Source organism: Topomyia yanbarensis, chromosome 3, assembly GCF_030247195.1.
Source record: "Topomyia yanbarensis strain Yona2022 chromosome 3, ASM3024719v1, whole genome shotgun sequence".
In the NCBI taxonomy this organism is placed as follows: domain Eukaryota; kingdom Metazoa; phylum Arthropoda; class Insecta; order Diptera; family Culicidae; genus Topomyia; species Topomyia yanbarensis.
In genome coordinates, this window is record NC_080672.1 from 15,886,806 (window position 1) to 15,914,367 (window position 27,562).

Consider the following 27,562-nt stretch of genomic DNA (forward strand, 5'->3'; position numbering starts at 1 on the left):
ATTACTTAACCTCATTAGCTGAATTAACTGGCAACATTTTTCAATGAGAAATTTTCTCACCTATCCAATGGATCTAAAAGATTTGAAATACAAAGTATATTTTTTGAGTTAGAGCTATTTTAGGATAACTAAGTTTTCAGCACAAAAAATTCAATAACTTAGTAACAGTTAAGATTTGATGGTATGTGAAGAACGATTTTTTTCTCCAAATATGACACTCGATCATCTCTCGAGAAGTTCATAACCATGAACCAAACACCCTGTATTGTATGTATGGCAAAAGGTCCGAATTGGAGCAACGCATATTCTGCAGTTGATAGTCTCAACCAAAGCAAGGTTTCAGATTATAGGTATTATCCAACAGATCCGTAGACACGATAATGCACTTGGTTTAAATCTTGATATTTTGTGAAATATAGCAGAGCTACATGATAGCCATGAAAACTATATGTACACTATACATAATATTATCGCAGCTGATGGTTCGAATTGGCCCACTTCCTCCTATAGATATAAAAATGCTCTAAATTCACCCTCCCCTCAGGCCCACGTACCCCGCTCCATCGCTCTTTTCCCTCTCTGCTATCCAAAATTCTTCTTAAGGGTCCGTCTCCATCAACCATGGCCACAACCTGGGTGGGAGAAGTACATAAGTCAAATATTAAATACGGATAAAAACTGCTTCAGAACACCCCTCCTCCCTGAAGCTCAAACCACCCACTCCACCCCAAAAAGCCACTCCATGAACATCTTCTTGACGGAAGGAACCCGTATGAACAATTTTCATCAAAATCGGACTCGTCGTTTGGAAGTAATTAGCAAACATTCATACATCTATTGATCTTGACATGTGTCGATAATACAACCCATATTTAACTTTTATACAATATAGGTTGTATATCTATATAGATGTGTCAACTAAATTATGCCTACAACCTTCCCAGTAGTCTCCACTCACAAAAACACTTTCATTTTTATAGTATAGATATTCAGCGTTGTTCTGCATTACGGTGAATATGGTTCAATCGAATCTGACGCCGGTTTGATTTTGCTAACGTTATTTAAAATCCAAATCATAATCGAAAAAACTATCTGTCACAATGCGTAATAAGTCTTGATAACAAAAATAGCAGGCGCAACAACATATGGTGGCGAAATTTTAGTTAACCGCGTATCAACGCGATTCTCATTTGACTAGCCAAATTCTAATAAAGCACACACATACATATGGACCTTATACAACTTTCCAATATCCGATTAGGTCTCTTCGGTGCTCCATATTGACGGCTCTGTCTGAAATAGACTGAGAAATTTCGGTTTCCCGCGTTGCGTCCAATTTTTTTTTTTAGAAAAACAGTTTTTGCGTTGTTTGTTGAAGTCATACATACTTCGAAATTCAGTGCAACACATCGTGCGATTCCGTTCAGTACAATACAAGTTACTAACACTCAAAACCTCTGTCTGCTGTTTCTTTCGATATTTTGAAAAGTTATGACAAAACTAGAGACCGTTATTTGTTGGAAACTACTTTCTTTGAGAGATCTAAAGATCTAAAATGTCGAAATAGTTCCAAATGCAGGAAATATTTTGACATTTTAGATATTTTTAGAAATAAATGCAAATACCACCAACACGACAATTCCACTCATCACGAAAATAAAATTTGTTATAGTATTTTTCTTGACAAAACCGTTACAATATATTCACTGCTGGCTGGAGGCTTTGCCCAGTGACACTGAATTAAATCTTAGAAATGAGTCATGTAGACACCTGCGGGAAAAAAGGATCCCTTTGTACATACACATCCGCACTCGATTAGGGGAAAAAGGAATAAAAGCGTAACTCAACTGTTACTCTCATGCTGCTACTTCTTCCGCTCAAGCTACCAAAGAAAAGCCTGTTAAGTGCTATGTAAACTTTGTATTTAGAAGGTGTTATAACGTCATAAACAAGGTGAAAGTGCGGCGAACGAGCATTCCACCTTTAAAGCAAGAAGACGTGACGCTTTCTTGAGCTGCCATCCATGCTAGCAGCCGGAGGTCTTCCTGAACTGAACGCTTGGAATCGATCGAGGGTTTCCCAGAAAAGCAAAAGAGACAGGTGCGAACGGTTCACACGGACTCGGGAGATGAAGCAAAAATGCAAAGCTGTCGACCCTGTCCCCCTCCCCTGAAAACCCCACCCCCATACATCCTAAAGCCTTTAAAGTTCCATCAGCGGCAGAACACGGAGGAACTGAACCGGTACCGGTATGGGAAAAGTTGTGCTCTCAGAGCCATGGCCAGAGCCGGTGAAGAAAGGTGGGCGAGAAAATAAGATTTTTCTTTCTCCTACTACCTACATGAAGGAAGGAATCGTCCTATGGCTTTGACTCCCTCGGCCGGATTTGCACTCTCTCCCTTTTCATTTTTCTTTGTCCTTTTGCTTCACATTCAAATAAGCACCTTAATTTAAAATCTATTCAGTGAAATTATTGGATTTAGAATCTCATCTTAGAGTAGAGTAGTTGAGTTGATGGTGTAGTGTGGAGGAAGGTGTTGAAAATGTGCGGAGAATGTCACAGCTCAGCCGGAATAAAACGGACGGAAAAGTGCAATTGAGCTTTCCCACATTGCTGGATTCTTGGTTAGGATGGCTCGGAAAAGTTTGGAAAATCTGAGCTGGTGGGAATTTGCCGCTCAAAAATACACTGGCTAACATTAAACATCATTTGGAGAAGATAGCTTGAATCTTTTGAGGATGCATATTTTCACCGGAGTAACCCATGGCCTACTATTTGTACCGATGCCACCCTACCATCGGTGATATACATATTTTTCATGCATGCAAAGTGGTTCTCGGCTCAGACCAGTCCAGCGAAGACGTTTTATCCGGGGGTCGCCGGGGAGCAGCTCTAGCTTAGGAATCCTGACGGAAGCTGATCGGAGTCAGGACACTACCCCGGAAGCTACTGACTATGGCTCTGGAAGCGATGACGAAGGGTTTCCTCCTGCTTAAAGTACTTGTTATGACAGGAACGTGACTGGGATATCATATCTCTTCAGCGCCGAACAGAGCAAGGTTAGCTTTCAGTGCAGCTCTGTTAGCCTAATTTGATACGTGAGTTGCAATTCACTCCAAAGTCAGACGGCGAGTTCAGGTAAAAACGTGCATATATGCTAAGATTTTAATTCAGTGTTGTTTTAAAAAGTTTAACTTATTATCTTACAAATTTGAACAAGTTGACAATAATAACGTGGCGGTTTACATTATTTTTTTGGTGTTTGGAAATCCGAGAAAGACTTAACACATCGCTTTGTTGACCAAAAAATGAACATTGAATTTTGACTATTATTAAATGTTTCAGAACATATTGAAATCTATTAAAACTATGTTACTTTCTTTTCACAAGTCGAATAAATCTCGTTCTTTTAAACAAAAACTGAAGATTTTATTTCGAACACATTAATAGTCTTCCTGTATAAGACAATATTTGTACAAACATTTTGTGGCTATCTATAATTGTTTGATGCAGGCTTGAAACCAGTAGAATATAGAACTAACATAATTAAAAGGGTTCTTCGAAACTGTTGAACGAAATACGATAGGAAATTGGTACTATTATCCACTGCAATTACATTGAAACACTAGAATGCCCTGGCGGCTCCATGCAGAGGCTTGTGCCCCCTATTCAGTGAGATGGTGGAAACTTTTATAAGCTAAGTGAATTTTTTTCTAAAATTAAATCAAAATTGGAAACAACAAAAAGAATTCTTTGACGTGTACATTTATGTAATGATCATTGTAGTACGGTTTTATGCTCTTATTTAACGCTAACTAATGTTGAGTGTGTAATCGTTTTCTTAGTCGTAAGCTTTTTCGCAGGTGATGCTGGCTGTTGGTGTGGAGGTACTGGAAGCAATCCTTATTACAAATTCACGTTGAACCAACTTAAGCACATAAAGTGATTTGTATTTGAATAGTCTCGGAAATTGAATGAGCATGGTTTAATCGTATGTACAGTAGAGACTAGGTAATTGGAATTTTTAACCTTTAAAGCTAGTTTGCAAGAAACAACGGGCACAACACTAAATTTAATTGAAATAATTTCAATCTACTCTTTTTAACCCGTTTCGTCTGATTCTTCTTTCTATATTTTACAATGATTCGGTTTTGTGCAAAAGAAGGGCTACTTGAAGAAAGGATTAGTAGTAAATCGTGATACTTAGAAAAATTCAGCTGACCAATGCAGAATGAACAGAAACCAGCGTTCCACAATACGCTTAGGTTATCATGATCCACTCGTTTGCCCGATCTTACACTCGAAGTAAGATGGTAAAAGAAAGTTATAACTTGATATTTCGCAACGCAGAAGCTCTTTTGAACGGATGCAATCTTTGTTGGAATAAACTACACGATACAGGTGCAAGGATAAAGTTGTTTACACACAACACAATGAAGTGATTCGGCATCATTGAAAACCAGCGTATGCACCGTATGTTTCCATATTGCGTACTCCTGAATTATTGCTAAAATATTACTCGTTCTACGAAATACTAATTTCTATGAAATTAAGAACAATTAACCTAATTCATCCCATCCCATTTTCAAATCAACTTGTAGGAAGAATTTATAGAACAACTAGAACAAATCAAAAAAGATGCAGACACAAACCCATCAAAACTCGTTGAAACAGTGAATCTTTGCATGAATATGTCCGCTGTAAGTTTCAAAAAAAAATCGGAAATTCAGTGAAGGTTAGCTTGCTGAAAATTTAAGTCTAAGTCTAAGACAAGTTGTCTTAGGAGGTTGACAAAGAATGTCATAACATCGATACACTAAAAGTCAGCACTTAGCAAATTCTGAGTCATTGATTTGTCCTTGCTTTCTGAACCTTTCTTAGGATTGGTACCACACTATCCCAACTATCAACACCAATCACATGTGCACAAATTGCTACCGCAAAACAAACAATTAAATCTACCGATATGATGCTTTGTCTACTCTGCAATAGCAAAAAACCATAGCCTCTATCTACTGTGTCGATCGCGAATAGAAATGAGAGATGAACGTACGTAAAAAGTGGACCAATTGAGTCAAACTGTTACTAAAGACAATTCACAATGTCTCGTACGACCAGCTGTTCGAGAAGTGGAATTATTAAAAGATTAAGATGATAAAACCTTTAAATTCCGAAATTTTAACATACTAGACATACCGTACTCATTACGTATGCTATATGTGTCCATGTGTGGGAGATAAGCGAGTAGAAATAAAACTAACAACAGGCCTTGGTTGTTGTGACAGACAATCAAATTTCAGTTTTTGGAAGAAAGTTGACGAGAACGGACACAAGTTGGATCTAGACAGCTCCGGTCACACCATGGCCCTGACATTGCCTAGGCAGAATCTTCACCTTCGCTAGATAATATGCAATAGTTGGTCGTATGTAAGAACGCTGGATGCAGTATACTTATATCTAAGCTGACCAACTGTGGGCTAGGAAAAATCCGTACACATACAGGTAATAAGATTTTTAACAATGGTTTTTAGGGGTTGGCACAGCGTAGTTGGTAAATCGATTGGTTTAATTCCAAACCCCGCACACAGGGTTAGAGTTTTTTCAAAAGAGATTTTTCTACCACAAAAAAAGCAAATGACCCTAATTTTAAAACCTCTACAATCAAAATATTTTCTGAATTCAATGTAATTGATGGAGCACAGAAATTATATGTCAGAGGTCCTGTGCTAGTGTCCTGATCGGTTTCCTCCATGTACATTTGTTATTTAAGGGGTCTTCCACTCGCGAGGCATTGATGACTGCAAAGCGTGGTTTGTGGATTTATACTGTCGTGTTTTGTATTGTTGGTCCAGGTAGGAAGGACGAAATTTAACCGCGTAACCACTATTGAAATACCCAGGAATAATCGGTTTTTTTCATGTGTCCTTTGTAATGATTCCACTTTTCTAAACAGCAACATTTCTAAAGACCGTATCGCAAGTTCGAGGTGCCATATCGTGCTGTCGAATCTCGATTTTGTCATTATCCATAAATACAAGGATATTGATTTTAATTCTAATACGTCACAATCAGCGACTTGTAGATTGTTCTGCAAAATGATTTTATTTGCCTGGCACAATCTATCAAAAATTATCATTATTGGATGTCTGATATAATAGCATCTGACAGAGGTGACTTTCGCAAGGGTAAGCTATGAAACCTGTATGTAAATATTCCAAAAACTCGGACTAATACGAAATCACTCGAAGTCACTTTCTTTGACCAAAGTTCTTTTTTTTCATATTTACACATATCGTCACTAAACGATCACTTCGGCAAGAATTAAAGTATTACATCGATTATTGTTCGAATTGGCACTTCCCGACAGATTCTACAATACAGTAATTCCTCCAAAATTCACCCAAAAATCTTTAAAATCGCGAAAGACCGATAAAATATTAGACTCTTTACCAGCATAGGTTCTGAGCACTTTGCACGGCAAAGCAAAGCATTTTGATTCAAGTGCAATACTTTAAAAGGGCATAATAGTTTTTGCAGGGTTTGCAAAAAAATTGGCTTGAGATCTGTATTTTATGCAGCAAAACACTCCGAGAAAAAATTGCAAGGAATAATCACTTCTTTGCAAAAAAACAAAACAAACGCTGAATAAAAAGTTTATCAAAAAATTTATAATTTTATCAAAACTTAAAACTACAAAAAACTCATTTTTTGAAAACTTATTTTTTGTCAACGAAAGTCTAAAGAGAATGGAAACATTTGCTGTGGTTGCATCGCGGAGAAGTAACTGTTAAAAATGTTTTTCTTGTAACTGCTTTAAATATGTTTCTAAATTTCATACTAACTGGTAGACAAAAACATAATTTGATTACAGAATGCGATTCTTAGAGATTATAATTTTTTTTTTCTTTCTTTCTTTTTCGAGAGTTGTCCTACTGGAGCTGTAGAGCTGAGTTCACGGAAGGGCTCCCCATCAAAATCACTCATTACTACTTAAATCCAATTGCAGCAGGCCATGATTCTGATTGTGATATCGAGTGTACGGTTCAGTTGTGCGGGTGTATGGGCTTTACGATTGCGTGGGAATGAACATTTATTGGTGTGTACTTGAGACCGCGTTAATGGGATTGGAAGTGTTGTAGGGGTCACTAAATCATCGGGGGCGTTTTTGTGTTAGCGAAATCTTGGGCGTAGTTGTGCGTGGATGGTCGCGATTGTATGTTCGTCTTTGTGTACCATAGCGAAGGACTCGGGCGTTTGTATGTTATTGTGTTCGATTGTGTGGGCATTTGTTCGTCGCGTAAACGTTTGCATGTCGCGTGTGCTGTGCGTGTCACTTCGCATGCATAAATTCGATTTTAAAACCGGGTGTCCATTTCATGTTAGCGTGTGTTCTTGGATAATCGCACGGACCGTGAATCTAATACTTAATTTTCAGTGTATAGTTCAGATGCTAGAAGAGAGTGAGATCTCTATCACTAGAGTTCCCCGTCATGTCGCCATTGAACGTATTGTCTAGTGGATATGAGTGTCATTTTTTCTGATTGGTTCTCATTCATTCATCGTGTACTATTCCTGTGCACTGGCTCATAATGTATCAGAGCTAAGTTCTTTGAGCTAGTAAGTAGCACGAGCACCGCTGCTACGAGCTATAGCAAAGTAGAAAAAATACAACGCGTTAGTGTGAGTAACAATGCTTGCATCATTTTTTGCAGAAACTTGTCGCACATTTACCAACGTATATTTTTCGCTTTGTCTTATTCTTTCGTTTAATGGCTTACTCTACTGCACCGTTCTAGCTCATCGGGCAGGCTTCCCGTGCTAGTTCATTGAGCAAAATCGTGCCAGCTTACCGAGCTAGCTCATCGTGCTAACCAGTTGTGCTATCTCTTCGAATCCTACAGCTCGAGCACGACGGATACCTAGCACGAGCGTTGTCAGTGCTTATTGGATTTCGTTCGTTCAAAGCGGCTCATTTTAGGCTCTCGTGCTGTGTTTCATGCAAACCTGCCGGAGTGTTATCCTGTTAGCAAGATCGTAAGCGTAGGTATGCGTGGATGATCGCGAAAGATCAAGCGTTTGTATGTTAACGTGTTTGTCGCGTATACTAGCGTGTATGAACTTCGCGTGTATAAATTCGATTTTAAAACCGCGTGGTTATTCGTATATTTGCGTGTATTCTTGAATTATCGCGTGCGGACCCTGAATATGATAGTTAATTTGCAATGTATAGTTCAGATACTAGAAGAGAGTAAGTTCTCCCATATCACTAGAGTTTCCGGTTATGGCCAAAGAGGCTTCTATGTAAAATAAAATCACCCCAATAACTGAAATAGAAGTAAAAAATCTCATCACAACTTACAGCAGTAAATATGAACGGTTTTTGATACAAAAGAGCTTGATAAATAACACAATTTCTATTATGCTATAATTTAATAAACGCACAACATTATAGCAAAAAAACCTATTTTAATCCACCTAGCGGTGCAATTGTGCCTTTCTCAATCATGAATCACGAGAATGTGTGCGTTGTTTATATTCATTAAAAGCTTTTAAATGCATATGTTACATTTTATTATTGTACATCACATGACAACTATATACAGGAAAATAAATCATTATTCGAGTTCTAAAATTTTGAAGAAGAAAAAACAGCCACGGTAATATTGAACTGAAAAAAGGTGCGAAATCGGCAAAGTCCCAAAAAGTCGATTTTTACAAAAAAAAATTTTTTCGGGATGACATAAAATCTCGACGTTTCATGCATTTTAAAGATGTTTGGCATCAAAAATACGAATTCGATTTCTGAAATTTCATGGGGTCCCCCCCTTGAAAAAAAATTTGAGTTCCGGCTTATATGGGAATTTCATATGTGACCGGACGATTTAGTCTATATTTCCGGCCCCATATAAGCGATCCGTACGAAATTTTATAAACATCTGTGGGGATATTATAGCTATCATTTGGGACTAAGTTTGTGAAAATCGGCCCAACCATTTCCAGGAAACTGATGTGAGTTCGTAAATTTCGAAAGATGGCCGCTTTTCCCGGGCACTTCCGGAACCGTCTATGGTGGTCAATGTAGTGAACGAAAGTTTGGTTGGCCGTCGGTGGCCTAGAACAGCAAATTTCAGTTGTTTGAGAGGCATTTTAGCGAAATTTTTACCTTTTTTGCTTTCATCGGAGTATCGGTTTGAATCACAATTTGCTATGTGACCACACGCCACAACCTAAAACTCCGGAACCGGAAGTCGGATCGGGATGAAATTAAAAAGCCATTTACGGGGACGCAATACTTTTCATTTGAGGCCAAGTTTAGTCGAATCGGTCTAGCTATCTCCGAGAAACCGATGTGACTGTTATTCTGAATTTAGATACTTCCGCCGGGGCTTCCGGAACCGATGATGGTGGCCAATGTGGCCAAATAGACTTTGAATGGATGTTAGTGACCTAATACTACGAAGCAGATGTGGTCATATTTTGGAAAAATTTTCACCTTTATACATTCATTGCAGAATTTATTAAAATCCACATTTTCTGCGTGTTCGTACTCATTATCTGTAATTCCGGAACCGGAAGTCGGATCCATTAGAAATTCAATAGCAGCCTATGGAAACGTTGCACCTTTTTTTTGAGACTAAGTTTGTCAAAATCGGTTTAGCCATCTCTTTCAAATCAAATTAAAGGAAAAACCTATTAATCTATATATGTAAATGGAAAATTTGTAAGAGTTCCATAATCGTATTATGTCTCAGAACTACAGAAAACAGTCGAACTGCAGTGGTAGTAATTTGGTTCCGAAAAAGATTAAAAATAGAAAATGTATAAACTGGATCATTTTCAGATACCTTTATTGGAGGCAAATTGAGTTGAATCAAATGTGTACATCGAGAACTATACTTTTCATAACGAAAATTAATCGAGTAAATGGCGTTTCGACTTAGATAGAACGACCTGCCGGCTGCTAGACACTGAATTTCAAAATACCACCCAACTTGAGAAAATGGCTTAAACAAAAAGCCGAGGCGGATAGCGGGACATAAAAAAGTTCAATTTTTTCTTTAATATTAGAAAAGATCTTAAAGTTTACTTAGTCCCAAAGTTTATAAGAAAATTTACAAAAATCGATTTTTAGCCGTCTGGTTCACTGGTTTCCTTGTGCCTTTAATTGCGTTTTTCGAACCTGGGAAACTAGTTTGCAACATTATTTAGTCTTTTTCCATTTGTGGAAGATTTTTTGTTGTCCCGGGAGTACTTCCACTTCCACTAAGGTTGAAAATTCCGTGCAAATTCCGGACAAATCCGTAGAAGTACTTTTTCCGGACACACGACAAAAAATCCGTACTGTCCTCCCAAATTCCGTACGGTTCGTCAGCTTACTTATATCTATAGACGATGATTTAGAGGAAGGCCAGTCCTCTCTGTTCACCGTGTTTTACTAGTAACATAAAATAAACATGTCGAAAGTGTTTGAGCATAAATCGAAACATCATTAGGAAATGAAGTCATTCAAGGTAATGGCGGCATATTTTTAAATTTTTGCACTTATACACTCATAAATCAACTTTCTGTTTTAAACGAAGATTTCACTTAAGAGTTACATGTTCGAAATATGAAAAAAGATACGCAGCTAAGTGAATTTTTCCGCATTTTTCAGACATTTCAAATTTACCTTCGCACGAAGATGTACTACTGACTATCAAAGATCCTTTAAATTGGACATGCTTGACAATATTCAAGGCCTACTGAGTGTTTCATAATTCAACGTTATACAAAATGATAGAGTACATATAAAATTCATATGAATTTTAAAAAAATCCCAAAATAACCAGCTGTATTTTAATGGAAAAATAGGAAAAAACAGTGTTGTGATTTCAAGTTCGAAAGATATATTCCATTCAGAACCCCAAGCCCTTCCAGAAAAAATTAACGAAATTGAATTTCAACAAGTTACAAGCTAGAGGTTCGATTAATTTCACCAGACACTCTTTCAATGGACGTTTTCTCCCCGTTCCGGAGTATTAAATGAATAAAAATTATTTCAGTAATTGGTGAAATTTGAAAACACCGCCTACTAGCCCCGGTCCGACCTGTTATAAAAATAGCTGGAACGCATTGACGGTAATATATTGACATTCATCTGGTGATATTCTGACTGAATATATAGGGCACACTAAACCGTCTGGTATCTAATATCGAAACTGTGTAAAACAGAAAGTAACTAATTGATAGACAGATATGTTAAACAACATATACCTGTTTTAGATTTAATAATAAATCCATAGTTAATTCATCGATCACTTTTGGATTCCGACAAAGGAACACCCTACCAAATTTTATGAAACATGGTCAGTGTCCGTCGAGCCTTAGGAACGACAAAACTTCCTGTTAACCCTTAAATGCGCTATGTTGTTTTAAAATTATCGCATTAACGTAATATAACTGTGAGATAATTTTCACAAAATTCTAAAAAAAAATGATTTGCGCCTTTAAGGGTTAAAGCCTTCTACCGCAAAATATTCATCGAATGCAGCATTTGCACTAAACTAACTGAAAAAGTTCCCAAACTCACCGTTATTAACCAGCAGCGTGTTCTCCCTAGCCAATATCGCCTCAGCGTCCGTCAACGTCGCACTGGAACCGTTGTCCGATGGGGGTGTCGTGGAGGTCACGCTCGATTGTCCGTGTCCCGTACCGACAATACCGACGGAATTTTTCACCGATCGGTATCCGCCGTAGTAGTTGGCAGATTGGGCACCGACTACCACCGGAAGAATGCACTGTTGTTGTTGTTGTTGTTGCTGGTGTTGCTGTAATTGTTGTTGAGATTGTTGCTGCTGCAATAGCTGCGAATTGTAGGGCTGTGCGTAAATAGACCGATGGATCGGAGTATCCTCGTTGTCCGAAGAATTGAAAGAGTATCTTGGATAGAGGCGATTTTTTCCTGCAATTGAAAAACAAAAGAACAATAATTAGTGAGAATTGAATATTAAAAAGAACAGATGGAAATTGATACAATTTTGATGGCTTTCTCCGAGATAAGAGATCAAATTTGTTTCCGAATAATCCTCTTTTGTTTCCTTTGTCAGCCTTACCGACAATTTCGCAAATGTTTTCGGGCATCGGCGGAACTCTTCTGTACCACTGTTAGAAACGCAATTTATATTTAATTTACTGTTATTACTCAAGCAAAAGTTCGAGCATTTCGCTGTTTCCACTAGCCTCGTAGAGTGGGAAATTTTCAGCTGTTCGCAGAAAGCGCTATCGAACAAAATCCGGTTAGGGGGACATGCATCTGTGAACTGGCTACGAGCTTCAAACGAACCCCTGTCACATGGACAGAAGTAGAGTGTGAACGAGATTTTATCGCATAGCTACTCTGTGTCAATCTGTGATGGTGTTCGCTTTGGTCCCTTAATAGGATAATCTTCGTTTTTAATTAAATATTTATTACTCCAGGTTCTTACGGTTTACATTCTCGCTTTCCCCTTACTGTCTCACTCTTTACAGTTTTTGTATCGGTGGGTGAAAGCGATGCTTTTGCCTTAGCAGAGTAACAAACCAGTGAAAGGGGTGGATAAAGTATTGAAACAATATTTTAAGATTATTTACTACTTAATACGGATCAAAGAACGACCGCAGTGATGTTGTGGAAGCAAGATTTATGTTGAGATATAACGAAGGCATTGAAATCAAAATATTAGAACTATAAAAACCTTGAAATGTATTTTAATAAATATAAACAGGGTTACTTTTTAAATTTAATCCATCTGCACATTGTTAACTGTACAAGTTCCCTTTAGCTGCTGATATAAAAATTTAAATAATTTCTCTGGAAAAATCAATCCCGATACCGCTAGCACCATCTACACGTGAATATTGCAAACATCTAATTTCGCCCGGTATGCTACGATCGTGTCGAACAGAAGGCAGAGTGCAGTGCTGAGCATCCGCCACCGGTAGTGTCAAATCAAACCGAAAGAGAGAATCTCATAAAACAGAAGTTCGCCCGCGAGTACCAAACTGCGCATGATCGCTCAAAATCAGCCCTTCGCCCGTGTCATGAATGGCAATTCTCTCACTCACCCCATCACGCGTGAAAGCTGTGAGAATTTTCCCGCACTAGCAGCAACACGGGCGAAGAGCATTCAACGTGATTGCTGTTGATGCAACATTGCAACGTTTCAACGCACAACCACTTTCGCGTGCACGCGGTTCGCTGCACATTCGAGTGGCGAAAAGTTTTCAAACTGTTTCCTTTCCAAATTGGTTTTAGGGCTCTGCTAGGCAATGGTTACTGCCGCCGTCGGAATAAAAAGTGCGCCGTTTAGTCGTGGGGAGAAAGCAAATTTTGGTTAGGTAAAATTGTTGCTCGCAGGAGGCTGCTGTTTTCCGTTTGCTGGTAAAAGTATTTGCGTTCCAATCGAAACTGTCTGGTGCATGCTTCAAAAGTCACGGCTTGTTGAGATTGATTTAATTGAATTTGTTTAAGAAATAAATTGAAGGAGTCGTTCGGTTGAGATCTTGACTTGTTGGTAGGTAGAGCTAAACTAAAATATCTGAGAACATCGTTACTTTTCGCAGTTCATTGCTTGAGTTTGCGCTAGTATTCAACTGTTGAGTATGGAATGAATCTTTTTTCTATGAAATAAAATGGAATCTAGCGTAGAAAAGAACGCATGAAAATAGTCAAATAATGTTGTTGATGAATCTAGAACAAAACAAAGTACATAATATCAAAGATTTATTTGTATTGAAACGAATAATCTGTACTCTGAACTTTTCGCTTCGTACACCATTGCTAGGGATATTCTTGCTAAATTATTTACTGACTGTCAATTAATAGTAGTTTTAAGAGTCAGCCGCTTAAAAGAATCAACTGGATCAACTTCAGTAACACAAGTTTCATGATAATACATTTTTGAAAAAAATTTAATGAACGATTTTTAATCGCATGACATTGTACAGTCTTAAACTAATGTGGGACATTTCGTGGTACGCATTTCGATGCAGGATATTTTGCCAAAATTCGGGACTGATTGGTGAAACCTTTTTTTTATCATTAATAATTGAGATAATTATTAAAGTTTGCAATTATTTATTGAAAGTACTCGAAAGAAAAGTTGCCTTGAAGTCGTTAGTGATAGAAAGCCAAAAACGAAGGGTGTTTTGGTTTGAAATGAATAATGAATATGAAAGTCATTAGAATTGTTCGCCTAACACAAATTCACCAAAATGTTTCTTTACTATAATAGAATGGGGTCAAATAGGTATAGGGCATTATCTTCGCTATGTTATTGCAGAGGTCTCTCATATTTCGTGAATTAGATACATGGTAGAGAACATCGTTTACGACTGTCGTTTCGGATGTTACTGTGGATCGCCTGAAATATTTACGGCGTCGTTTAATTTTTCGCGTGTTGTTCTGCGAAAACTCATTGTCTTTCGTCCTCAGTACAGTACATTTAATCAATGTGAAAATTAATGCTGAATACGAGTATGCAAAGTGTTAAGCCATTAATTTCAATTGAAGACTTCAGCCATTTCGAGGCTTCCGGTTACTACAAAACTATGAATATTTTCATCAATATGGATGTCAATTGAATGGTAGTACGCCTGTGAATATCATAGTTTGCCATCATTTCTCGAGAATAAGTCAGAAGACAATGGCATATAACTCCTGATCATTTACCTAAGCACTTATTCACTGCGATTTATTCTTATATTAAACATATATGTGTGATGATCATATGTAGGTGCCTTGGTCCATGATTCAACAACACCAACACTCGATGCAACACCAGTGATAGCGTCTTATTGTTTCCGCCAGAATAGGAAACTTTTGCAAATGAGCTAATGAGAGGTCGACTGTACTTGGCAGCAAACGAGCTGCGGGCAGCCAGTATTAGTTTGGCGCGAAGCCAGTGAAGAAGCCATAAGCTAATGCAACAAAATATATTTTATTATAAGATGACCTTTAGAATATAAATGCATAGTTGTAAAATTTACTACATGATCCTTTACGTTAAAATAAACAAGTTTATGTGTACAACTGCATGCAAAGTGACTACGATGTGCAGTTTTTAATGGGCCCGGCTAGTGAGTTTGTCACTAACCTTTTGCTAGAGTCACTACAGACGAAGGTGGCAATTCTATTCCGTATCACGGCAAGAGAGTCCGATAATCTGAGCCACCGGCAATACATTTTATATAACTGCTGGATGAAGTGGCTTTAATATGTACGGATTTGAACGTAATCAAAGCGGCCACATTAAAATAGTTGTGGAGAACTATTTACGTCCACGAATGATAAGCGGAAGTCGACACAATGACATTCAAAATGACTGTAAACATCGATTTTTATCATTTGATTTCTTCCTCCTTTCAATAAACCTCCAATATTTCATAGAGCTTTCGAAGTTGGATGCGGAAGTTGCCATCTTAGATTTCAAAAATACTTCAATCATAAATTCCTGTCATCTCCTTACTTCCATTTTTCAAATCATACCCATATTGATGGCAGGTTAAATAATTTGTGGTAATGAAAAGACGCCATCTTGAATTATAAAATGTCCTCAATCATCAGTTTCTGTCATTTACTGACCAGCATTTCACAAATGATTCCTATATTTACGGTGGTTGTCACTTTGGTGGTTACCGGAGACCGCCATCTTAGTTTTCAAAATGGCCTAAATCATCAAATTCCAGCATTTGATGTCTAATCCCATTTAAATAATGTCGATATTAATAGTTGTTAGCACTGTTTCGTGGTAACTGGAAGCCTCCATCCAAACGATATGGGTATTGATAGCTATTTTCACTAATTCTTGGAACCCGAAGGCCGCCATCTTAGAGTTTAAAATAGTATAATCTTCTGTTAAATGGTCTCCGTGTTGCCCTCATCTTTGATTTTAAAATGATTTTAACCATAGATTTCCGTTACCTATCATCTTGGACTTTGGACGAGTTCAACAAGACAAAACCAAGACGGATACAGGTGGGCTCATTTTTTTTTCTATGTAGAAAAAAGCATGAACAAATCTCGAAAAAAATATGATTACGGCTTTAAAGCCAACTTTCGAAATTCTCTTTGAAAGGAAATTCAGGACAAACCGTTACTAGCCAAACACAGCTTACAGCAGTTAATGAAAGAAAAAAATGCTCTTTTGTTTACTACTAACATCTGTAATTGGTGAGTCGTTACTTTGTCCGGAATTTCCTTTCAAAGAAAATTTTGACAGTTGGCTTTAAAGCCGTAATCATATGTTTGTCGAAAAATGAGGTTGTGGGATTTTCTGTTGATATAAGTTTTGTTTCGGTTCGGTCTTAATTATTTTTTATCGGTAGTTTCGAGATAAAAAGTGTCCCTAAGAGTTCGAATTCGAGGTGAAGCTCGGCCTTTTCTCACTTTTCATCGCGCACAAAGATCGTCCGGATGTTTATATATAAAACTAATACACTCAAAAATGTCAAATTTTCCCACCTTTCTTTCTCTTCATCTTGAGACAAGACAACTAGTAATACGATTTCTGGAGCCAGCGCTAAGCCAATTTGACGTTTTCGAATTCGACTTATGTGATGCTGTTATAGTTACCACAGGGCTCATCTCTACGTGTTTCGCAGTGTTGGTATCATGATCAGCGCGAGATGCCTAATAAAATAATTAGAATTCGTCAATTATTTAGCGTGAAAATTATATATTTAATAAAGCTGTATTTTTTTAATAACGACCGACATCTCAATTGTTTGTTTACTATCTATATATCAATTTTCTTCCGATCGAATACGTGTCCTGTTTATAGCATTCGTAGCGAGCATAATCTTTTCGAATTATTTCTGAAAGAGAACATCGACTATTCTCGTTTATAAGATTGTAATGTCACTGAATACACATAGTACAATGTACAAAACAGAGATATTAAGTCATTATTCAATGATTCCACATTTTGAAGTGCATCTTTTGAATTAAAAGTAAGTAGTTTTTAAACTGTTCTCGTATTGTGTTCCTATAGAACTATTGTAGAAGTGTTTTACCCCTTTACATTGTCATCGAACTTGTGTACAGGAAAATATTGGTAGAGGTGCAAAGAATAGCTGAATTAAATATTTCATTTTAGCAATGAATTCAACAGCTTCGTGCGATTATAATAGCATACGACGGATATCATATTTCTTTTTCTAAATTTCTTAAATTCGCCAGGTTTCAGACGAAAAATAATGAATCCGGTAATAACAGCTTTTTGGAACAGGTTGCAATGAAAACGTTATTTGGTACTACGTTTATCTCTATTTAAATTTGATTCTGATGAAGCTGTTCTGCTGGCTAAATATGCTAGAAACATATATTTATATATGTTATATATAGAAACATGCAGTTTATGATAAAATTGTTTAATTGTATAGTATCGATATATTTTAACGTAATGTTTGTTAATAAAAGGGCATATTTTGCCTTCCATTTGAGACTTGGTTTGAGAAAATCGGTTTAGTCATCACCGAAGAACCGATGTGAATTTAATTGTAGAATATGCCCGGAATTCCGGACTTCCGGAATCGTCGATAGTGGACAATATATTCAAAGAATGTTTGATTAGCAATCAGTTATCTAGATCTGCGATTAGAAGTTATTTGGTGACCATTTCAATAGTTTTTAGCCTCTGAGGTATTACGATTGTACCGATTTATATGGGAAATTCCAGTGTATCCTTACTAACACCCCTGTAACTCCGGAAGCAAGAGTCAGAACAGAATGAAATTCAGCAGTAGTCAACGGTAATACTGTATCTTTCATTTGAAATCAAGTTTGTAAAAATCGGTAGAGAATTCTTTGGGGAATGGGTGTGATATTAGCTTAGGAACTTGGCGGGTTCCCCGGTGGCGTCATGAACCGTCATAGGTGGCCAATGTGGTCAAAGCTGCTTTGATTGATCATTAGTGATCCAGACCCGCAAACTAGAGTAATGTTACATCAATTTTAATATGTTTTACATCATTTGAACATCAATTTATATGGGAATTTGCTGTGTGACCGCACTCTTCAACCCGTAACTCCGGAACCGGAAGTCGGATCAATTAAAAATTCAATAGCAGCTTATGGGAGCGTTATACCTTTCAGATGAAACTAAGTTTGCGAAAATCGGTTAAGCCATCTCTGAGAAAATTGTGTGAGTTTAAATGACACACACACACACATACACACACACAGACATTTGCCGATCTCGACGAACTGAATCGAATGGTGTATGACACTCGGCCCTCCGGGCCTCGGTTAAAAGGTCGATTTTTACAGTGATTGTATAGCCTTTCTTTATATGAGAAAGGCAAAAATAAAAAAAAAATCGGGTGTTTTGTTATTACAACGGTGGTTTAAATGCTTAACTTTGACCATTTTTTTTACTTTTTATGGTTCATGCATTTAATGGTCCATACATGTCTGCTAACTAGTGGTGTCTCAGATGATTTCACAGTCAAAATCTTCCGTCGAGAGGAATTTTGGGCGATCGTCTTTAGAACTGTTATTTTGTGTTATTCCTAGATGAAAACTATATCAAAATATGCGCAAGAAACAATAACGTGTGAGGTTGTCCAAAAAACAAAATCGTGGGTTCTGGGTTGAGTGGTCGTTTAACGATTAGTTACCTACCTCAATAGTGTACTAGCTTTGAAGTGTCTGCATATGCGGAAAAAAACGTACACCTAGCTGAATAGAAGGATATTTTGAATACAACTCTCTTTAAGTCCCATTTATAATTAGTAATACGAGAATATCAAAAAATAAAAGTCTACGTAGACTTTTTCAAAGACCGCGCCCTTCCCCCCTCGTAGACAAACGTAGACTTTTGCTAGACCCCCCACCCCGTCGCCCTATGAGTCTACGTGGTTTATGAACGGCCCCAAAGGGAGTCGAATATGAGTGCTTGCGACCGTGTAGGAAGGTTTTCTGTTTACGGTTACCGAATGCAGCACTGATTGATATGATTATTTTTGCTATTTTGTACCATTCCAATTTTTCATTACTTTATTCTGTCCAACTTTTAAGCGTTTCCCCGTTTTGATAATTTGTTCTTTTTTGCATTAATATATTTTTTACTCGTTTCCTTCCATTTTCTTCGCTTTAAATAATAGATTATCCTAATTTTATTCTTTTCATTTATGCACTTTTAACATTTTTTATTTATTTTGTCAATTATATGTTTTTTGCCATTTTTAATTCGTTCCTCTATATATATGCTTTTTTATTGAAATTTGTTTCATAACCATTCTTTTCACATTTTTACGTTTTTTACTATTTTTTGAAAAAAAAAACTTTAATAATATTGTAGCGATATATTAATCAAGGATTAGCCAAAATATAGGAATCCGGCTTCTCCCACTAAACGGAAGAAAATGTTAGCTACAGTGAGAAACTAATTTGACCCTGTATTTTCAGTGTTTTAGAGTCTGTTATTGTTGAGGCGGAATGGAAATAAAACACCGGTTAATAGCAGCACTTTTCGTCGGTGTGGTGAAGTGCAGTGCAGTGAAGCTTTATAACTTTCGATATTTTTTTACCGGATTGACAATCCACCCTACACGTGGGGAATTCAATACATAAATCCTAACCAAACTTTTGCATGGTTTTAAACTAGAATAATACATTTAGGTTTTTAGTTTTAATCACTCCCGTAGGATTATGAAATTGCAATTAACACTATTAGACTCTTTGTTTGATTAAACTTAATCTTCTCTGCCGTTACTTCAGATCCGCTCACGTTTTGATTTAGTTCTCCATCGAAATATTGCGCAACGTGTGTGACTTTTGACTTGCTCGCGTTTGACATTTCTCCTCAGGCCTACACGCTAAACGAGGATAGCCCAGATTTTAGGCAGTGCGCCTAGCAGTAACAGTTATACTTCGACCGTCCAGGCCGAATATGGTTTTGTTTTTTGATAAATTCCAAATGAAACCAGTTATAGTGTAAACTTCAGAATCAACCCAGCAAAAACCTCTTTGATCTAATCTAATCAAATTCTATGTTCTATACACAATAGCAGAGAGCTATTCCTTCCAATGAATATCGAGATTAAACTTTTTGATGCTTGAAACATCTATAGTGACTGGGAACTCTCATATTGGACCCCCAGGGCCCGTATTTTCTCTCTATGTGGCTATGGTTACACTTTTCCTGTCTACATTACTAATTTCTCAATGTTCCACGACCCTATGAATTTTATTTTTTAGAATTCGCTCATTTATATTGAAATGATATTTCCTAGCAAAATACAATTGTGATTGCTTTACCAATCGATGATTTTAAGCGGATTGACCCAACATGGTTTGATTTAAACAGTTAAATACATCCGTTTTTCTTAATCAAGATTGAACTAAGTATTTATTTAGAAGGGCCCAACATTAATGTAAGTCCTGGAGCGTAGACCGGCTCTCGACGGCCCTGTATATAGGCTTTGAGATTTCAAGGTACTTTCCTATTTCAATTAGTCAAAATTACTTGATCAAAATTGTAATCAACCCACAAAACATCCTTTACTACACGTCTCTACAAAAAATATTTAAAATTGTACTAAGCAAATAATCAGAAAGTGATCGGATACAGATGTAGCACTACACAGAGGTGTAGTTAAATATGTTTTATGCGAAGCGTAGGGCACTACTTTCATAAGACCTTCCAATAAGAACAGCTACAAAGTCAAACATATTCCCTTCATTTTTCTACCGAAACGAATTCTCACCATTGTCATCGTGTAATAATTTATACCACGAAACCCAATCAGGCGAGCAGCAAATCCTGTTCCCGTTCTCGCCTCGTCCACTCACTAATGAGGATGAAACACTGAACGAGCTCTCACTTACGCACTTAATTTTCCCATTGTCAAAACGGTGTTGAAAAATTGTACCATTAACAACGGTCAATAAAAGCTGCACACACGCAGCACCGAAAAGTGCACCGGACTCAATTGATCTTGCTAGTTTTCCCCCTTCGAACCGGACCGGACCGGATGACGATGACGATTCTGCCAGCCAGGCGCTGCTTCCGGAGGGTGGTTCGTCGCCCCTCGATCCAAACACACATACATACACACGCCGAAGTTTCGAAGGCCAAGGCACAAACGATGAATGCAGAGAGCCTTGTTCAGTGCATGTGTGAAATTGTAATGAAGGTTGCTGTCGTCATAAATCCTGATGGCCAGGTCGTAAGAATAACACCCCACTCCCCAGCAGGAAGCAAGGACACAATCGGTTGTACATTTTCGCCCTTACGAACGGAACGGAACGGTAGCAGCGCAAAACGAGGTATGCTTAGCAGCATGCTCGTTCTGAGCTAACCTATGTAGGTAGTTATGTCCTAAGGGTGCATACGATTGCATTGGTGCAGGTCGGATTCATAAATCAAAAATCCCAAATTAAATAACACAATGTTGTACTGCTCCGGCGTGGAACAAGGTAGGCAAAAACTGTGGAACCGTTTTGAGGTGCTATTTGAGGCCGTATACAATCCGGACTGTAAAAGCTACCGGCGGACGGTTCCTCTGTCTGCTGAATGAGGGCTCGTATCAAAAATTCCCAAAAAAAGAGAAGAACGCTTGGATGTTTAACAATCGTCAACAATCGCATAAATAACCGACATGCCATTTCGTCTCCGCGCCATCCTGCGGCTGTTGGTGGTCCTGGATGTAATGGAACATGTTTCCCTCCCCCTCTGAACATGCCCCTTTCCACACGCTCGCACACACCGGCTGACGACGCATCCATTCGACCGGCCGCCAGCACCGGGATAGTAGGTTAGGTGGCAATCCATTATTTTTTCGCTATGGGCTTAAATTGTGTGAAACGGTATGTCAGACACGTCGTTTTTTGGGCTCATTCGTCAACTTTTTTTTTGCCTCCTGCGGCAGTGCTAATGCGGTAGCTCGGATACATTGTTCGAAACGTGAAACGAGAGTAACGATTCAATTTCTATTTGTCACCGCGGGAGAGAGAGATGTGGGTTCGGGGAAGTAGGAAAGAGAGGTGGTAGGTACAGTGTTGAGGGTTTATTAGAATTACATCAACTATAGGTGCAGGTATAGGAGAGGAATCTTGTTTTCCCTATTCGCAGCAGGCGCTGATTCTGCTGCTGGCTGTGTTGTGTTTGGAAATCTTTTATGAGCCGCTTGTTTGCAAATAATGTTGTTAATTCCCTTTCCGACCGTTGCCGGAGTGTGCTTTGCTTGCTGACCAGGGGACGGATGATGGAAGGTATCAAATTTCCTATGGTCGCGGATGACTGCTGAAGAATTACAATAGTTAGTTGGGACTGTGTGTGTATAGAACACAGCAGATGGCTTCTTGCTTCCATTACGAAGCAATGTGACAATCAATAGAATGATTTGGGGTAATGAAATTGGTAGTATACAAATACAGATATGGTTAAAAATTCTCACTTTATTTCAATGAGCGATAAAACGCATATTTGGGTTCGACATTATAGTGAAATTTTATTCCAACCCTAATAAACATCGTACGATTTAAGAGCCTAACGACCTGTTCAAGGTATCATCCAAATAATATGTGGAATCGTTGCACTACATGGGTTAAAGTTCGTGTATAATTTTTTTATATACTTACCAGATGAGTGTTTGCTCAGATAATGCAGCTTTGTAAAAAAAACCAGAAACATCAAAGTAGGCACAAATTGTACACTATTCCAGTGTTTTTTTGCCAAAAACCATGACATACAACGTCGCTACCATGTCAGATATACATCGTTCCATACAAAGATTCTATAGTATTGAGGATGATACATCGTCAGCATATTCACCGTAAGAAACATTTTGTGAGCAATACTTTAGCGATAGGGTAAAAGGGTATAATACGCCCCACCGGGGAAAAATGCCCCTCTTAAATTCCCAGAATTCCTGAATTATCTAAAAAATAAAAATGACTGATAACAGTATGGTTTCATGAAATTAACGTACTAAGTTAGTTTGGTATTTTAATGTGTTGCAAAACAACAATATACACAAAAGTTTCAAAAGAGATACTTTGATGTAAGCTCCCACTTTTTCCAATAGCCTTACAACCAATTAGAAACAGTCGGATTTGATAGAACTATTTCAAGTAGCTTACTAGAATATTATAGTTACTATTTTAGTTTTTAGCTTGGTTTAAAATGTGGTGTGCGTGTAGAATTATTCATGCATTCACAACAGCTCATCACCGGTTAAAATGCCCCACCCATTGTTGTGGGGCATACTCACCGATTGCTGTGGGGCATACCATCCTATTGTTGTAGGGCATATTACACTTTAACCGTGGGCATTTCACCCTGGGTGAAAGAAAAAACTAGAATTTTGGCATCTTTGTTTATTGTTTATTAATACTTGTATCAGGAGGTTTTTAATAAAAAAATGAAACGGGTACTAATTTCTAACTAATACAAAAATAAATTAGAGTAGTTGGTGCGGAGAGCATAGTGTCGAATGGTTAAATACCCGAGCAGAAGAAAATAACTTCAGAATATCAGATTCAGTTATACTGTACCCAATACTGAACACCACAATAAGGTATTGAGGAGCCTTGCATAAGAGGTAAAATACTTGAAATATTAACTGAAACATGTACTACGAATAACTACTTGATAATGATACGAGTTATTATAATACCTGAATAATAACAAAACCTTTTCAACCTTCCAATAACAAAACTCACTGTATGGAGGTGTTCATTAAGGTATTGATTTGGTATTTGTAAAAATAACTGGAATACATAAATAATACTAAAATAAATTATTATACCACATTGAGGTATTGAGTAGGTATTGAAGAATGTTTATTCAATACCAGCTTAATACCTCAATGAGGTATTAATAATCAATTAATACCTGGTTTTGGTGTGATACCAGCAAATAGTATGCTCGGGTTATTAGCCAGGTATTTTCTCCTGGTCGGGTATAGTATTAAACCTGTTTACCCTACAGTTACCCGTGATACCGACAGTCGATACTGTGTTCGAGCAATTTAGGAGATAACAAGATCACCGCATTCCACAGTGGTCGCAAATGGTACCCAAACGTGCGTTTAATTAATTGAGCTTTAGGAGTTGATCTTAGTGATTTGGTGTGTTAGGAATACTTCTATGGAACGTAAGCCTTCTTCTTTTGATGTATACTATTGGGATTAATCCACCTAAAAGAGACATAGAAAATTTATTTCTACTAACTTTCGAGATAGAGTCATGATGTCAATGACAAAGTTGTAGAAAATCTAAATTTAAGATTACAGAAACTTATAGATCTGAATTCATATGTGTGCTTTGATACTACCAATGATTTCCTAAAACATTTGACGAACAGAAAAAATCACAAAAAAAAGTTATGTTGAAAAAGTCTTACTTATTTTGTCACAAAATACAAAACGTGCATTGCTGGAAAGTAATTTTTACATTCAGGCCAGGTGATGCCTGTTGTGGCTAGTTATTTTTCTTGTTATTCTTTTCACTATCTTTCTAATAGAATCGAAATGTCTTCCACATATTTCCACATCTCCTAGTAATTGACGTTCGAAATGGTTGTATTTCTAAACTATTTTATTCAAAAACTCTTAAGTTTTTAAATGAAAAATGTTGACGCCTTCGACAAATTTATTTAGTTTCTCAATTCCAACAACTTCTTAGAACATTTAAAGAATTGAAAAAATCTCAGAAAAAGTTATAATGAAAAAATGGTTTTTTGGGTGACTTCCACAAACAACGCGCTTTATCTCAACACCGTTACATTTTAGAGAATTTTCATGTTCAGGAAGTTTTCTCGTAGTAAAATTTTCTACAACTTTGTCATTGACATCATGACTCTACCTCAAAAATTAGTAGAAATAAATGTTCTATCTCACTTTTAGATGGATTAATCACAATTCAGTATGCATCAAAAGAAGGGGGCTTACATTCCAAAAAAGTATTCCTAACACACCAAATCACTAAAATCAACTCCTAGAGCACAATTAATTAAACGCACGTTTTGGTAACATTGCCACCACTGTGCATTCCACCGATTTCGTCTCATTGAGCGCCGATTTAGCCGAGACGTTAAACTTGCTGACGAGTATCGAGAATGTATGAAGGAGTATGTACAACTCGGTCATATGGAACTAATCAGTGAAGCTCAAGCTGAGATACAGCCATCCTTCTTTCTTCCTTATCATCCAGTTATTTGGAAAGAGCGCAGCCAGCATTACCAAGGTTTGGGTAGTGTTTGACGCTTCTTGCAAGAGTGCAACAGGCCTCTCGTTGAATGACGTCATGCTGGTAGGTCCAATAATCCAAGAAGACCTGCGTTCCATAGTCATGCGATCTCGCCTACACCCGATAATGTTGATCGCTGATGTCGCTAAAATGTTTCGGCAAATTCGAATGCACCCCGAAGACACTCCGTTGCAGAGAATATTTTGGCGATTTTCACCATCTGAGCCAGTTAGCATGTATGAATTGAAGACAGTTACGTACGGCACCGCTTCAGCACCCTATTTAGCCACCCGCGTTCTTCAACAGCTAGCAAATGATGAGCAGCAAAACTATCCCATTGCAGCCAAAGCAACCAGCTAGGATTGTTGAAGTTGATCTGCGTGTTCAGATGGAAGCAATGTTCGACTCATTTTTAGCAGGGAGATTATTGAAGCAAATAATTTTTAACTAAGGGGGACAATTTTTGTAACTATCTTAAAACAAGGAATAACTAGAGGGTGTGATTTAATTTTGTAAAGATTCGGGGAGATTAATTAGAGTTATTTTTTGTGGTAGTAGAGTTGGGCATTTTCAATGAGATTATATAATATAATAGTTAGAACTAGAAGAGACAGAAAGAGCTAAATGCTTCGGGGGAAATTTTGGTGGATGGAGGGGGGGTGGGGGGTAAGGGGTGATACTTCTGCGTATAAGAGTCAGGGCAGGTAGGGTGGACAAAGATGGCAGGGAAGAAAGGTATTAACTTTCAGTTTCAGGCATCGGGAGATCAACGGCATAGGATGTAGACTCGGGTGGCCTTCATCAGGAAGAATTATGTACAGGGAGGCCGGGTGTTCTTCCTCGAGTCGGCAGGGGTTCCTCCAGACGGCTCAAATGCGGATCGGAAAGAGTTCAAGTTGCGCGTGTGATGTTCGTACTGTAGGTCCCGTGTTTGTTGTCTCATTCGACAGAGATTTTTTGTGTAGCCTTGGAGTCCCATCAAACCTTCTGGGGGTATGGTACAGGTGGAAGAGAGCGTTTCTGAGAATGATAGGAAATAAGAAGGGGCAGTAAAATTTTTATGTTGATGGTTTTTACGAAGGTGTATATAAGGGACATATAGAGGACATCGCGGCTTGCCAGCACATCTCGAACCGGGACGTTGGGTGGTCTTCCTCGGGCCCGGAAGGTGTCCATAGGCCGAGACCTGGCGAAACTGTATTTGGTGCACGCCCAGACAATGTGCTCGATATCGTGATAGCCGTCGCCACAAGCGCAGATACCACTCTCCACGAGCTCAATACGCCGGAGATGTGCATCCAGCGTATAATGGTTTGCCATGAGTCGGGACATCACACGAATGAAGTCACAACCCACATCCATCCCCTTGAACCAAGGTTTCGTCAATATCTTAGGGACTATCGAATGTACCCACCTTCCCAGCTCCCCATCACTCCACGAGGTTTGCCAACTTTCGAGGGTTCTCTGATGAGTAAAACTGAAAAATTCGTGGAAGCAAATTGGTCTTTCAAAAACATCACCTTCTAAGGCACCCACCTTAGCTAAGGAGTCCGCATTCTGATTGAGCGGAATGGAGCAATGAGAAGGGACCCACACCAAGGTAATCTGGAAAGATTTGTCAGATAAAGCACTCAGTAGCTCCCGTAAGTTCCCCAAAAAATACGAGGAGTGTTTTCCATGTTTTATCGAGCGAATAGCGTCAATAGAGCTCAGACTATCCGAAACGATGAAGTAATCGTCTGCGGGTAATGTGTCAATGACTCCAAGGGTACACTGAATAGCAGCTAGTTCTGCGGCGTAAACTGATGCGGGGTCACTGAGTTTGTACGAGGTGGTGAACTTTTGATTAAAAATACCGAAGCCAGTGGACCCTTCGAGGTTCGATCCGTCAGTATAAAACATCTTAGAACAGTCGACTTCTCGGAATTTATTATAAAAAATGTTTGGAACCACTTGTGGGCGTATGTGGTCCGGAATTTCACTAATCTCGTCTTTCATGGATGTGTCGAAGAAAACAGTAGATACAGAAGTATTTATGAAATGCACACGGTTGGGATTGTAAGAAGAAGGATTAATATTTTGCGCCATGTAGTCAAAGTACAGGGACATAAAACGGGTCTGAGAATTGAGCTCAACAAGCCTTTCGAAATTTTCAATCAGCACCGGGTTCAAGATATCGCATCGAATGAGCAATCGATATGAGAGTTCCCAAAATCGATTTTTCAGCGGAAGAACGCCCGACAGGACTTCGAGACTCATCGTATGGGTCGACTGCATGCACCCTAAGGCGATACGCAAACAACGATACTGAATTCTTTCGAGTTTGATGAAATGTATGTTCGCGGCGG

General features: G+C 38.1%; 1 protein-coding gene across 1 annotated transcript in view; it reads right to left on the reverse strand.

The window, feature by feature from the left end:
* LOC131686797 (uncharacterized) overlaps window positions 1-27,562 on the reverse strand; it is a 352,205-nt gene that overhangs the window by 6,584 nt on the left and 318,059 nt on the right. Inside the window, exon 3 of the mRNA XM_058970793.1 lies at window positions 11,550-11,942. Coding sequence (XP_058826776.1) covers window positions 11,550-11,942 — 393 coding nt within the window. The remainder of the gene's footprint in view (window positions 1-11,549; window positions 11,943-27,562) is intronic.